Genomic DNA, 16,287 nt, shown 5'->3' with positions numbered 1-16,287 from the left:
CATTAAATAACTTTTTACGATGGTTTATTGGAATGCATCTTTATTTCTACATTTTACGGTTGCAACCTTAAATAAACATTTTCCCTCAATAAATGCGTCAAATTAACTTATCCTCCAATATACTAAGTTTTTTACAGTGTCTGTTTTATCCGTCACCATCATGCAACAAGACAGTTGATATTTTCTTATTTAAAGATGGTCTTCTTATCATTTTCATTTTACTTGTATAAAGTAGAATCTCCCTTCCAAGATGGACTCCGGATTAAAGTTTCCTTGATAATTTATGTTTTTCAATAAATATAGAATATATCTAGATTCCTGATAGATAATATTTTCTTAAATCATGAGAATTTTGACTGTAGACATTTGAATTCTGACTAGTTCATGGGAATTTTAACTCCCTTGGGTATTCCATTGGGTGAAAACACAATGTAACCTTCTCAAACCCAGATATCACCATCATAACAACAACAAGAATAAGGGTAAGGTTTGTATCGACCTTAAACAAGGTACACCTCGAAATTTTATTAAACGACTTATTTTTGGTGCCAAAACTCTTATGATGGCCAAAAAATCTATTTTTCACCTCTATAATGAAATTGAAAGCCTCGAAAATAGTACAAATCTAGCACATCTATAAGCATTCGAAAATCTTGAAAATGGACGATCAAGATAATGTATTACAAGATGCACTATTTTTAAGAATTGAAATTCTTTTTTTTCTTTCATATCCATATAGATCAAGGCCAAGATGATTAATTAAAGAGTTTTTTAATTATGAAACAGCTTTTCCGATGGGTTTTCATTTGCTTTTACAGTATAAGGTTGACACCTTAAACTTTTTCTTAAGAATAATAATAGTAATATTAATTTTTTATAAAATAATATCGTAGACAGTTTATTTAGACTATATGTGCCTGAGAAATTATATGTGCGCACTCTACTTTTGGCTGAAGGAATGCCAAGTGCTATACCCGAAACCCTAGGATCTAAACTAATATTCACCCTTCTCTAAGCATCCTAAACCTATTTTAGCCTAAAACCCATGGCCTTGTACACTGGTCTTATATTGGGAAACCCGCAAACCAACCTTTGGAGTCCAAATAATATAACCCTCCAAAATAAATCTAACATCTAATCAAACCCTTTATAGTCCACATAATATAACTGTTGATGATTGATGTCTTGTATAATGAAGAAATAGATCTGTCAAAGTGGAGTCAAAAAGACGGTTCCGGAGGGCCGTTAAAAGCCCAAAGGGCCAAAGGCCAGTAGGGCTTGAGGCTTAGAGGAGTCGTCCTGACAGGTTGACTCGATGGACTCGGCCCATGTGGGGGTTCGGGGGCGGTAACCTCCGAGAAAAAACTCGGATATATCCGTACATGAGATTCGATATATCTAGGACTTAATATATATCCGTACATGGGTATTTCGGTAATTTATATCATCTATCTGAGACTCGATATATATTGTTGCGATTGGGGGTTCATCAAGGGTTAAGGGAAAAACGCAGATTGCTTTGTAATCAGATAGGCGTGATGGAGGGTTCATCAAGGGTTAAGAGAAAAACGCAGATTGCTTTGTAATCAGAGAGGCGTGAGAAATAGAGCTTTTGTAACCTTATTCTCCATTGCCAGTACAGAAGTTCTCATCTCCCGTGGACGTTGTCGAACCACATATATCATTGTGTTGTGGTTGGTTGTCTCTTTCTTTTGTGTTTGTTTATTCTTTCTAGTCTTCGTAGATTGTTTTTCGTTTCTACAATAACTAACCTAAATATCACTCAAATTGAGCTAATATTAGTTTAGATTGTAGAGGACTTCATACGCTTTTACTCAGTTTAAGAATCACTTAATTCCCATACAGGGTTAGAAAGTTATGGTCAAAATACTAAAGATTTACATAAATTTCATTTGTTCTCTATATGAGTGAGTGTTGACTAGGTGAGAATCGCGTCCAAATCAATGACTTGAAAATGCTTGAACTTTCAAAGCAAGATAGTGGGTCTATTGACTACTCCTGATGCAGCATATAGTGTATTGTGATGAGGGACAGCTTAGATTGAGTTGTCACTTGGTAGGTAGACAGATATTACTTAATAGTGCATAACAACGGATTAGGATTCGTGTAGCTGATTAAAATAATTGAAATTTTTTTTACATAAGATGATAATGGTCTATATAACCCTTTGCAAGTCAAAATGAGGGTACGTCGATGTCTTTTGCGCCTTCTATACCCCCTTTGTCATTTTCTACCATTTTGCCCTTTAACCCTAAAGACCCTAGGAACCTTAAATCAAACCCAGCAGATTCAAACCTGAGATGCCCTCAAACTCCGGGGACCCTTAGCTTCACCTCTTCATGCCAACAAATGGCTAAGGCCTATACACTAGCCTAATATGAAACCCATCATAACCCTAGGTTACTCTAAGCCTCTTTCCTTCAAGGGACTTCAACTTTGAACCAATACCATTCAAAACCTCACAAACTTTGTTCAAGAACCATGTTCAAGTGATCTCAAGGAGTTAGGAGGACGTTGATTCGCTCTCCTTAGTCCAATCCAGGCCCCAAAGGGTATGGTTTGAGGGTATGGTCTGTATAGGGCTAAGACTCTAAAGTCTAAACAATCAAAATAAGGCACACTTTCAAATCGCGTTGAAACATGTTGTTTTTGTGTTAAAAATTTTTGTGATAAAATTGACAGTCTAGATAATATGTTATAAGTTATAGCCAATGGTTTAAAAAACGGATCGGTGACCAGGACCGGGCTTCCAAAAAACTGATCCGGATCTGCGAATCGGCGATCCAGATCGAGAATCAGGTGAATCGGTCATAATAAAGCTTAAAAAAAATCCGAAAAAATTAGTAAAATTCATTATAAATATTATTTTTTAGGAATTCAATAAGAAATGAGGGTACTCCATTAAGAATTTTCATGTTTTTGAATGAATATGCGAATATTGATATGTTCTTTCCCTGCATGAACCGCCATTCAGCATTTAATTTACATCACACAAAAGGATAAACTTATAATTATCATGGAATAAGTATATCAACATACATGTGGACTACAATAAAGCATAAAATTAGTAACGTATGATCTAAAAATAAAATGATAGACGACGTTATTGTTCTTCTTGGTCACGCTGGTGCCATTGATTGAATTCGTTTAACAATTCATTGATTCGATCTAAAAACGAATCATCGATATTAGCAGGCGTCTGACTCTTTCCAAATCCCTGAGTATTAGTGTTTTGTTGTGTTTCCAATCTAAAATCCCCGAAGATCCCCGAAGATTGTTCATCCTTCATGCTCACCTGCACTGTCGTGCTCATCCCTACGCTGTTGCTGAATAATATGGCTGGGATAGGGTGGCCTCAGAATCATCATCTCTCTCATTTTCTCTTTGAATAATATGGATTAAAAAAAAAAAAAAACAAATTTTCAAAAAAATCGATCATGGATTAAAAAAAAAAATCACAAATTTTCAAAAAATTATATCATGGATTACAAAAAAAAATTTGATCATGGATTAAAAAAAAAAAATCACAAATTTTCAAAAAATTCTACTATGGATTACAAAAAAAAATTTGATCATGGATTACAAAAAAAAACAAACAAAAAAAAACAAAAAAAAAAAAACAAAAAATTCAATCGTGGATTACAAAAAAAGAAAAAAACAATTCGATCATGGGCTACAAAAAGTTCAATCATGGATTACAAAAAACTCTATCATGAGTTACAAAAAAAGCAAAAAACAAAAAATTCGATCATGGATTACAAAAAAAAAAACAAACATTTCGATCATGGATTACAAAAAAAAAAACAAATATTTCGATCATGTATTACAAAACATTCAATTATGGATTACAAAAAATTCTATCATGGGTTACAAAAAAAAAAAAAAAATTCGATCATGGATTACAAGAAAAAAAAACAAACATTTCAATCATGAATTACAAAAAATTCGATCATGGACTACAAAAAATTCTATCATGGGTTACAAAAAAAAAAAAAAACAAAAAATTTGATCATGGATTACAAAAAAAAAAAAAACAATTCGATCATGGATTACAAAAAAATCGATCAAGTATTACAAAAAAATCTATCATGGATTACAAAAAAAAAAAAAAAAAAAGTCCGTACGGGACTCGCCGATTCACTGTTCGGACTCGCCGATTCCGTACAGTGAATCGGCGAGTCACTGTACAGAATCGTCCAGTTCTCTCTAGAACCGGACGATTACCGATTTTTTAGCCGATACGATCCACTTTTGCGATTTCCAAGTCGAACCGGGAGAGTCCGGTTCGACTCGGCGTTTTTTAAAACACTGGTTATAGCTATTTTCAATACTTGAAATCTGTTTTTTTTTATGTCCATACATCTTGAGGTCATGATGATCGAATTGAAGATATTTCACCATCGAAACAACATCTTCAAGTGAATTTTTGCGGTGCCTCACCTTTATATAAATTTTTTTCTTTGATATATATAATTGTTGTATGCATGTATGTCAATATTATGTATAACTTTAAGTCAACACTTAATAGTTGAAAAAAACCTCGAATGACAATGATTTATATTTTTTTTTCTTTTGTTTTTAATCTAAAAATCCTTTGATTTGGTGATTCCTAGCCTACGCAATGAGTGGGTTCGTAAGAAAGATGCCAAAAGCGGACCAATTCTACTAATTTAACGGAACCCATCACTCTAAATTCCTCACTTTATAAATTTTGACATCAAATTTAGATGCAAATGAGAGCGGTGAAAGTGCTAGATCTCTTCGTCCAATGCAAAGATAGTAACATCCCAAAATTAAACAAGAACCATCCAAAATTTTTGAGGGAGAAACCTAAGTCTTGAAGAACTCAATATCTTTTTTCTTTTTTTTTCAAAATTAATCATGTACAAATTTTCAAGTGGTTCCCAAAATGTCAAAATTGGAAAGACCCCCCCCCCCCCCCCCCCCCCCCCCCCCCCCCCGGGGTAGCTATTTTGCCGAAGGAGCAAGTGTATACCATGATCCTATGGGAGCATAATTAAACGGTCGATTATTTTCATTGCAAATGTTTGGGTGCACAAAGATGCCCTAGGATTTATAACTTGAGGGTATTATTGTAATTTTACATTCCCCAAATCTACATCAAGGCCCTTAATTCAAGGGAATTGCTCCGTCTCGCTGTCACTCGCCATCAAACTCTAAAAAGCAACAAAGTTTGAATGAAAGAGACAATCGAGGAGTGAAAAATGAAGAGAGAGAAAGTAGAAAGAGAGGAACAAATGAGAGGAAATTTTTAAAAAGAGCAATGATCCATTGCCATGGTAGTATGATAGTATAAATGCAACGGTACGTTTAAGAAATTATATTTGTGGTATTTGTATGATTTTAAAAAAATTATATTTGTGGTATTTGTATGATTTTAAATTTTGCACGCACACTATTTTCATCTCAATAATCAATCTCAAAATAAAAAAAAAATTAATTTGAACTTTAGATATGGTCAAAATAAGTTATTTTTAAAAACGAATCTAGACTACTCATTTTATGAATTTCAAGATTTTAGCTTTTATAAACTCAAAATCATTTTTTTTTTTTTTTAACATTGTTCATCTAATAATAATAAAGTCATCCAAAAGATTAGAAATGAAAAAATCCTTCTAAAGCCTAGATCTAAGTATCTCATCAAAATGAACGGCCTATGTTAATTGGGCTAAAAAAATACTTTTTAAGTTGTGTTTTCAATTTTTTCTTTTTTTTGTGATTGTTCATTAGAATGAAAAGAGTATATTTTTCAAAATATGGATCAAACAAATGGCTCTTAGATGGTTTTTTAATGTTGTTGCATCATAGTACTACACAATGGTTGCATGATATCATTACTCTTTTAAAAAAGGGTGTAGTTGGCATACGAATGCACCTTCAAATTTTATCATGGTATATAATTTTGATGTAAAATTTGTTTAGAATTATCTCAAAATCTATTTTTATATCTAATTATAAAATTTTAAATTTTAAATTTTAAATATAGTTAAAATCAAGTAGATCTATAAACATATGAAAATCTTGAAAATTGACATTGTAGATAATATGATGTAAAATACACTATTTCTGAGACTTAAAATCTTTTTATTTTTCATGGTCATACATCTCGATGTCGAGATGATTAATCAAAAGGTTTTTCAGCAATAAAACTATATTTTCCAATAGATTTTTGAGGTGTATCTGTAATTCTACATTATAAAGTTGTACCCTTATGTAAACATTTTCTTTTTAAAAAAGAGGAATGAAAGAGAGGAGAGAAAAGAATGAAAAATACTCAAATAGAGAAAAAAATTGAAAAAGAAGAGAGAGAGATAGAGGAGAGAGAGAGGGCATTAATTGATGGGGGATGAAATATCGCAAAAAGAAAAGAAGAATAATAGAGAGGTAGGAGAGACACTTGAAGGGCCTGTTTGATAACGAGAAACAAGTTCGTGAATGGTAAGTTGGAAGTTTTTGAAGAAGTATAAAATAGAAGTTACTTAAAAAGTTCATGGTTTTTGTGTTTGTTAATCTCCTTGGTAAGTTAAGAAGTTCAAAGTTTATGTGTTTGATAACTCTTGGGATATATGGTAAATATCTTATATTTATATTTATATCGATAATAATTTAAATATAAATATATAATATTTATAACATACTATATTATATGATACACTGTATTTTATATTTATTTTTAATATATATATATATATTATATTACATAAATATATATTTTATATAATATATATAACGTAGTATAATATATAATATAGTGTATTTTATATTTATTTTATTATATAATATATTTTATTACATAATATAAAAATATCATATTACATAAATTTATAATATATATAACATAATAATGTACTTTTTATTTATATGATTATTATATATTTACATAAAATAATATAGTATATTATACATTGTATTTTATATTTATTCTATTAATATATATTTTTGTTATATAGGATTATAAATATCTATTATATTTTATAATACATATATATATATATATATATATATATATATATATATATATATATAAGTATCATATATTACATAAATATATAATATATAAATATATATTTTATATAATATATATCACATAGTATAAAATATAATGTAGTGTATTTTATATTTATTTTATTATATAGCATATAATATGTATTATATAATGAAATATATTATATTACATAAATGTATAATATATATAACATAATAATGTATTATTTATTTATTTTATTATATAATACATATTTATATAAAATAATATAGTATATTATACATTGTATTTTATATTTATTCTATTAATATATATATTTATTATATATCATATTATATAAATAAAATATGATATATAATAAAATATATGATATATTATATAAAAATATATTATATATTATACAATAAAATATATACATATATCATATATAACTTAATATAAAATATAATATAGTGTATTTTATAGTTATTTTATTGATATATATTTGTATTATCTCAGATATATTATATAGTGAATTATTTTATTAATTGATATTTTTATTATATAATATACATAAAATAATATTATATAATATATAACGTAATGTAAAATATAATACAGTGTATTTTATATTTATTTTATTGATATATATTTCCATTATATAAGATATATTATATAGTGAATTATTTTATTAATCTTTATTTTTATTATATAATATACATAAAATAATAATATATAATATACAACGTAATGTAAAATGTAATATAGTGTATTTTATATTTATTTTATTGATATATGCTTGTATTATATAAGATATATTATATAGTGAATTATTTTATTAATCTTTATTTTTATTATTTTATATATATATATATATATATATATATATATATAAAATTTAAATATTATAATTAAAGGACTTGGTTTCTATGTGGCCAAGCCCTCATATATAGAAATGCGGGCCTATTAATAAATCTATTTTTGAGATGCAATTTTTTACTTAATTTTTAAGAATATGTAATCTCTAACATAGACCGTTAGTTTCCATTATTTTTAGATGGAGTACCTACTTGTATCCATCTTTAAAATGGGTGCTTTACACTTTTTGGACCGTATATATAGAAATATTGTCTAGCCTGCATGAAACAATTTTTCATAATTAAAATATATAGTTATATTTAAAATAAATATTAGTTAAATATTATCAAAATATTATATATTAAATATTATTTATATAATAAAGCTATTCCAGTTGAGTTGTATGCGGTTTACATGGATCTGGACCTAGACCTGAATAGGGTTCAAGTCTAATATTTGGACATGGACCCGACCCGTTGGGTTCAATTCTTGAACCCATACCAAGACCTGTGGTGGTCTGGACATCAGGTCGTGGGTCGGGTCCATTGCTACCCCTAGCTAGGATTGGCCCGGTACTTACCTTGAGAGAGAGAGAATAATAGAGAGAAAAAAAAAAAAAACATAGAGGTATTAGAGAAAGGGGGGTGAAGAAGATAATGAATTGAAGGGTGAGGTTTGTATACGGTGCCAACCTTAAACAATAAATGCTGCTCAAAATCTTGTTACAAGATATATTTTTGATGTCAAAACTCTCATTATGGCCTAAGTGTTTATTTTTTAATGTATTATGAAATTGAAAACTTTAAAAATAGTGTAGATCTATCAGATTTATGAACACTTAAAAATTTTAAAAATGGACTATTTAAAAAATATGTTATAATATATATTATTTTTAAGATTTAAAATTTATTTATTTTTTATATCCATAAATATCAAGATTAAGATGGTCAATTAGAGATTTTTCTAATGATAAAACAATATTTTTTTTTATGAGTTTTTGAGATGTACTTTACTTCCACGTTACGAGGTACGCATCTTATATTATTTTTTTTTTTTCTTAATCGATGGAATGCAAACTTCGAGAAAAATAAAAAAAATACAAAAAAAAAAAAAAGAAAAAAAAAGAGAATGAGAATGAAGGAATAGGGAGGGGAATTAATAGGGATAGGGATAGGGATGCCAACTCTAAAACGAGGGAGAATGAAAGCTAAATGGAGAGAGAGAAAATTAGTGATGGGATGCGTGCGATGAAAGGCATATTTAGAGGGCACGGATTTCAAACCCATTAAATGAAAGGGGGCTTTGGGAGTGTTTTGGAGTCCGTATGTCTGTCGGCCGTTAAACCACGCTTCTCAAATTTTTTTTTTTTTTTTCCGTTTTCTCTCTCCTCTCTGTCAGCCAAAACCTTTCATGCTCCCAAGGGATCATACTATACCAAAAAAACAAGTTTATGGGACTTAACTATGCTATTCTTCGTAAAAAAAAAAAACAAATGAGATTGTTTACAAAGAGATTATTTACTTTTTGTACAAAAAGGCCATAACTATTCCCACTCAATAGAATAGCTATTCTCACAACAAATGGAATTTCGTGTTTAATCAATGGTGCTCTTACAATCATATATTTTGAAATATAAATGACAAGAATAATTTGTGACTTTTTTGTGTAAAAAGTAAATGGTCTTTTTTTAAACAATCCCATATAAGTTATATTTTTTATCGGCTTGAAATAAATAATGCTAAATATTGAAGGGAAACAATCAAATTTTTGAAAGGTGAAATCAAAGTGTTAAAAAAAATTTAATTTTAAAATTTGTAATATAATCATATGGAGATTTTTATGTGGTTCTAAAACTTTGGATCAAACTTTTTTTTATAAATTAGTCTTCTTCCTGAAGTAGAGAGATTGAAAAAGATTGAGGAAGACGTCATACATAAAATTAGAGTTGGATGGACGAAGTAGAGATGTGCATCCAAAGTTTTATGTGCTTGCTACATATCATTGAGATTGGAGGGGAGTTCTATGAGACCGTTGTAATACCAACCATGCTTTAGAGGACGAAATTTAGGGTGGTCAAAAAACAATATATCTATAAGATGAACATAGCTAAGATGGATAAATGGAAAGACAAGAAAAGATAAGAGATAATACGATAAAAAGTAGACTTAGGCAAACTAACTACGTACAACATACACTTAATACAATGTCAGTTAATATATAAAATTTGGTTCAAATGGAAGGATATAAAAAAGCAAGAAGAATTCTTAAAAAGATGTGGATATAAATAGTGTAAAAATATTATAACATTTGATCTAACTAAAATATGGCTCTTGATAGAGAAAAATAGAAAATCAAAATACATATAAGTAATCTCGAATAATTGGGATAAGACTTGGATGGTACCGTCTTCTTCCTGTACCGTCTATGTTCGCGCGGGAGCATAGTATACATGAATTCTTGGAATTTCAAAACATTCCTCCCTCTCTCATATTAACGAAAAAAATCTCTGAAAAAAGAAACGAAAAAAAAGGCAATTCTTCTGAATTTTAAAATAAGACAGTGAAACGAGAAAAGAATGAAGTGAAAACCCTCGGGAGCGACGCTTGCAGGGACGATTACCGCAAAAGTGGAAGAAGCTTTACTTTCTCTCTCTAATCCTCTCTGCTCTCTCTCTAGAAGTGGAGTACGCTTTTTCTTCTCCCCAATCTCTCTCTAGGAGTTGAAGCTTTTTCAAGCTCTCTCTCTTTCAGAAGAAATGGGAGAAGTTTCTTGAAGCACACTCTCTCTAAGCTTCTCTCTCCCCTGAAAATTGACGAGGATTTGAGGTTTCGGAATGCTTGGGCGCTTTGGTATTCTGCTTTAGGTTCGTCTCTATCTTAATAATGGTTTTGTTTCTGCTTCATGAAAACTCTCTCTCTCTCTCTCTCTCTCTCTCTCTCTCTCTCTTAATTCCAGGTCTGCTCTCTCTTTCTCAGTTGAATGTTTTGCTTCATGATTTTGTCTTCACATCTGTCTTCTTGGTTGAGGTCATGTTCGTTTAGAGGACTCTCTTTCATGTGACTCTCCTCTCTCTCTCTCTCTCTCTCTCTCTCCGTAATCTGCTTGAAGGCTCTGATTCTGTCTCCCTGCCCTTTACTCATTGAAACCTCTCTCTCTCTCTCTCTCTCTCTCTGGCTGAGAGCGAATTGCCTTCAATTAAGGGAAAATACCCTGAATAACCTCAAATGTTCTCCAGAAATAGATGCCGAGGAAGCGTTTCAAGCCTTTTTTTTTTTTTTTGCCAAATAATATCATGCTCAAGTCCAGGATATTGAGAAATTTCACACCATTGATTTTCTTTCTTTTTACCCTCATTTATATTGTCACTGAATTTGGAATGTCCGTTGAGCCATTGTCTAAATTCTAAAACATTAAGTTTTATTTGCCCGACAGGCCAAACTGAAGTTTTTGGGGCTGAAATCCGGCGTTCTCATTGAAATTAAGGTCAGTTTCAGGTGAGCGTTGTTTGAATTTCTGGCAAAATGGTCACATTTGATCCAAATTTGATCAAATTTTCACCTGAAATTTTAATGTTTTCCTTACCTCGGGCAATTTTACCCCCTAAATTTGGATAAACTCTGGTTCGAACTACAGTTGGGGTGTTGGCAAATTTGGTTAAAAATGAAAGGAGGGAGGCAAAATTTGGGGGGCTTTTCACCTGATTATGTCTTGGCTGAGTCTTAGTCTCTAGTAAAGTAAGATAAATGTATCAAGAAGATGGCCCTGATATTGGAATAGATATTGGAATAACAAATATTGCTTTTTCTTATATATCTTGTTCAGAAGGTATTTGTTGGTAAATAATTTGTCTTTTTTTAATTATTTGCAGGCCATTTCCTTGGATTTGGCGATGGATAGGGCCATCCCGTGCTATCTCCTACAATTCCCGTCTGTAATTTTGCCCACATTTCTGAATTCTCAGTAAGCTTTTTTTAATCCCCAATAATGACTAAAAGAATACCCTCATTAACTCTCTGCAACACATGAAAACTCCTACCAAGAGAATTCCTATACTGTCTACTCTTTTATAGAAGCAGGTTTCATGAGGCATTCCTGCTCTTTGTAGTTGTACACCTTTTTATCTCAGTTCATGGAAGAGAAAAGCTAAGGCAGAGAGAGGAAACTGGTGGATAGTAACTGTAGTAAGAGAAAACCCATGCATCAAGTTTGCAGAGAAAGAGAACCCATGTATAGAATTTGCAGAGAGTTGAAACCCATGTCCATGAATCCAATTTCATTAGTTTTGCTACTGTGTTTGGTTCTGAGTTCTTCTGCCACTGAAATGGGGAACAGCACCATGATCCATGTCGGAGACAAGGAAGCTCTTCTAAGATTCAAGTCATGGTTGAAGGACCCAAAAGGGAGTTTGACAAGTTGGGTTGGCTCTGAATGTGGCCATTGGAATGGCATTACTTGTGACCATGAGACTGGAAGAGTCCTCCATATCGATCTGAACTCGATGGGTCTCGCGGGCCCGATTAATCCTCAGCTCTGTGAGCTCACCATGCTCAAGACCTTGGTCCTTTCCTCTAATAATATCGGTGGTTCAATCCCTTCTTGCTTAGGTTCTCTCTCATGGCTGCAAAGGCTAGACATTCAAAGGAACCAGCTTCAGGGCAGCATTCCATCAGAGCTATCGGGCCTTCTCAATCTCGAGAGTCTCATACTTGCTGATAACCCAAGTCTCTTGGATGGTGGGAATTTGGAATGGGTTGGGATTTTGACAAGCCTCACTATGCTATCTATCTCTAATTGTAATTTGTCCATAACAAAGATCCCTGATTCATTCTCTTCTCTCTCGAAACTATCAGTTCTTATGATGGCAAATCTCAGCTTGAAGGGGGATGTTTCAGAGGGTATTGGCAAGCTCCCCAGTCTGAAGCATGTTGACCTCTCTTACAACCAATTACAAGGAACCATACCGGAGTTGAACCAGTCTCTTGTTACAGTATCCGTGGCTTTTAACAATATCTCTGGTACATTGCCCTGTTTCTCCAAATCCATCAACTCTCTCTCTCTACTGAACCTCTCTCACAATTTGCTTGTGGGTAGTGTTCCAACATGCATAACCTCTCTACGGGAGCTCACTGTGCTCAATCTTTCCTGCAATTCCCTGACAAATCAGCTTCCGCCCATTCTCTCTTTCTCAGACAAGCTCCTGGTTCTTGACGTTCACTCAAATTCCCTCTCTGGTCACCTCCCTCCAAGAATCGCTGAGACCTCTGAAAATTCAGGGATAATTCTCTTGAACTTGGCCTCAAACCAATTCTCTGGTGAGATACCCACCGGAATTTCTGACCTGAAAATGCTTCAAGGCCTCTTTCTCTCTCATAACCAATTCACTGGAAAAATCCCTCCAGCCATTGGAAATTTGACATTCTTGCAAGTTCTCGATGTATCTCACAATAGGTTAATTGGCTCTTTGCCCCTCGAATTGGTTGGGTGTTATCAACTGGTTGTTTTGAAGCTCAATAACAACAATCTCTCTGGTATTCTGCACCCTGAATTGGATGCATTAGCTGGATTGAAAATCCTCGATTTAAGTAGTAACCAATTTTCTGGCGAGATCCCATTGCCTTTAGCTGGATGCAAGTCATTAGAGATTGTCGATCTTAGCTGGAATAATCTTTCCGGCCAAATTTCCGATGCATTTACAAGGTGGGTGGCCCTCAAAAGCCTCTCTCTTGCTGGAAACTGCTTTTCCGGTGAGCTCCCGAGTTGGGTTCTCTCCTTTCCATCCCTACAAACCTTAGACCTCTCAGGAAACAACTTCTCTGGCTCAATACCAGATTTCGAACCGAACCACAATTCTGGATGGTTCTCTGGCGATGATTCCTGGTTTTCTGGTGGGTGTAGAGCCAAAGCTGTGGTTTCAGCCACTCTAACTGGATCCCATGAATTGAGGGTTGTTTATAGTTCACAAATTGGGTTGTGTGTTGATTTATCGGAGAATTCTTTTCGTGGTGGTATTCCTTCTGGTCTGTTAAGCTTGAAGGGGCTCAAGTATCTGAACTTCTCATATAACTACTTCTTTGGCCAAATTCCAGCAAAATTAACAGAATTAAAGGGCTTGAAGAGCTTGGATTTGTCTCATAATTTGTTTTCCGGTGAGATTCCAGCTGGTTTATCCGGCATGGAGAGCCTGGTTTTCTTGAATCTTTCTTATAATTGCCTGTCTGGTTTTGTGCCAAAAAGGCAGAGGTTTTGGCGATTTCCAGGCGCATTGGTAGGAAATCCTGGTCTTTGTGGGGAATTTTATAGAGAGGGTTGCCCTGACAGTGGTTTCTCTGTGAATTCTGGGGTGGTTTTGGTGGGTGAAGATGATGGTTTTATGTCACTCTCGGCTTTTGGAATCAGTGTTTTAGTGAGTTTCTATGCTTCTTTTGTGGCAATCTTTTGCTCTGCTAAAGCAAGGAATTATATTGTAAGACCATGGAAACCAGCTTCCTAAGGTATTTCTTGGGCAACTAAACAAAAGAAAGGTGGTTTTGAGGTACATGATCAAGTATCAAAGACAAAAGAGGGGTTTTCAGGTCCCACCACAAAAATGAAGATGGTTCTCAGGTACCAAAAAAAAAAAAAAAAGGTGTTCTTGAGGTCCTTGGACCAAAAGTTGGTTTTCAGGTACCAGGACAGAGAAAGATGGTTTTGAGGTACCAGAAAGGTGGTTCTCAGGTACCAAAACAAAAGTAAAGGAAGGTGGTTTTAAGGTACATTATGGTGAGCAGCAAAAGGAAAGGTGTTTTCTGGTACCTGGAAAGGAAATAAAGCTTTCAGGTCCTAGAGAAAAGATGTGGTTTTCAGGTACCTAGACATAAAGGTGGTTTTATAGGCACCCGGTCAAAAAAAAGGAGAGTGGTTTTCAGGCACCTAGACAAAACCAGCTTTCCAGTGCCTAACTGAAAGTAGGGCGGTTTTTGTTTTTTTTTAGGTGGTTTGGAGGCAAGAAGCCCCTGTCTTTATGAAGCTGATCAAGCTGGAGAGTTTGTGATTGAAGTAAAAAATTTTCCCTTGTTTAGAGAATCTTTTGTTTTGTTTTGTTTTCCTTCTTTTTTTATTCTTTATATTTTTTTTTCTTTGTATTTCATATTTAGATTGTGATGAATTTGTGTTTCATAACTTTGGAAGGATTTATTATAAGTTTTAGTAAAATTTTATGTTGGCTGTCTACCTAACATAAAATTATGATTAAGTGAAAATTTAACCCAACCTTTTTATCCGTGCATAGGATGGATTAAAGAAAAGTTTAAGATCTTTATCCGGACATGACAGACCAAGATTCATATAGCAGACTCTAATTAATTAGAACAAAAAATATGATGATGATGATAATGAACTTTGAAAGGAAATGGAAGATACTGATGCACAATACCCTAGCTCCCTATATTCATTTAGGGGTGACAATGGGCAGGGTAGCTCGCTTCGGATTGCTCATCTTGGCCACTGAATTTGGGCAAGGCTTGAGATTGAAATATAAACACATGTCTGGGCCAGACTTGTGTCATGCGTCGGGCCAGCAAAACATTTGTGTTTTATGTTTTCTAATTATAAGTTTTTTTTTTTTGGTAAAAAAAAAGTGAACATGAAAAAAAAAAGGAAAAAAGAAGAGGATTTAGGGCTAGTCATGTCATTTCTGATGACATTTTGGATTATTTTCTTAGAACCAGTGGTTGTTTAGGGTAGTTTTTTCCATTGCAACTTTTTAGAAAATGAGGAATTTTCTTATGACGATTCATGGTGGTGGTGTTTGATTGACTGGTCACTGCTTGGCGGTGCTTGTGTTTGACTAAACTCTACTCCACTTTTTCTGCATGGTGGTATTTGTGCTTGATTAGACCCTAGTCTTCTCTTTTTGTTTTGTTCTTCGATCTTTTCGAAGAAAAACTCTTTACCCTGTGATCCCATCGCAGTCTAATAGAGCTGGCAATTGGCTAAAAGACCTGGCCCTAAAAAACTTGGGGCTTGGCTACAAAATGTGACCTGAGACTGGGCCATGAGGGCTAAGCGGGCCCAAAAGCCAAGGCTCAGGCTCCAAAATGCGGCTCAAGGGCCTGGTTTGAGCCACCTCAAGGCCAGCCCAGCCTATTTTTCATTTGAATCTATTAGGCCTGGGCGACAGCTCCTTTGGCCTACTCCACGATGGGCCCATGATACCCTTAGGGAAGGTTTGGCCCTTTCCACTGCCAGCTTTACCATCCAAACCAAATATGCATTTTATTCATGGGATAGAAAAAATATCATCCAAGGGGTCAAAATCTCTCACAAAATCATCCACAAGGTGCGGTTTTATTTATCTTTATTCTGTTCATATGCCTCAAAAACTATTTTTACCTCTAATCAGAGTTGAAAATCTAAATGAGGGCCTGTCAATAAGAGGCAAGTAA

General features: G+C 33.2%; 1 protein-coding gene across 3 annotated transcripts; it reads left to right on the top strand.

Moving 5' to 3' along the window:
- Window positions 1-10,372: 10,372 nt before the first annotated feature.
- Window positions 10,373-15,071, top strand: CLV2 (Leucine-rich repeat (LRR) family protein). Of its 3 annotated transcripts, none has more exons than XM_020672082.2 (3): window positions 10,373-10,727; window positions 11,297-11,347; window positions 11,733-15,071. In XM_020672082.2, the coding sequence occupies exon 3, from the start codon at window positions 12,060-12,062 to the stop codon at window positions 14,352-14,354; it is 2,295 nt and encodes a 764-aa protein (XP_020527741.1). In that variant the 5' UTR covers window positions 10,373-10,727; window positions 11,297-11,347; window positions 11,733-12,059; the 3' UTR covers window positions 14,355-15,071. The 3 variants fall into 3 exon arrangements, with proteins under 3 accessions (XP_020527741.1, XP_020527740.1, XP_006852121.2); XM_020672081.2 differs by having other exon boundaries at window positions 10,380-10,727; window positions 11,297-11,358; XM_006852059.4 differs by lacking the exon at window positions 11,297-11,347 and having other exon boundaries at window positions 10,392-10,727.
- The last annotated feature ends 1,216 nt before the right edge of the window (window positions 15,072-16,287 follow it).

Source organism: Amborella trichopoda, chromosome 6, assembly GCF_054954075.1.
Source record: "Amborella trichopoda isolate Santa Cruz 75 chromosome 6, AtrichopodaSantaCruz75HAP2 v2.0, whole genome shotgun sequence".
NCBI lineage: Eukaryota > Viridiplantae > Streptophyta > Magnoliopsida > Amborellales > Amborellaceae > Amborella > Amborella trichopoda.
Note: the sequence above shows the minus strand (reverse complement) of the source record. Positions and strands in the feature narration are given on the sequence as shown.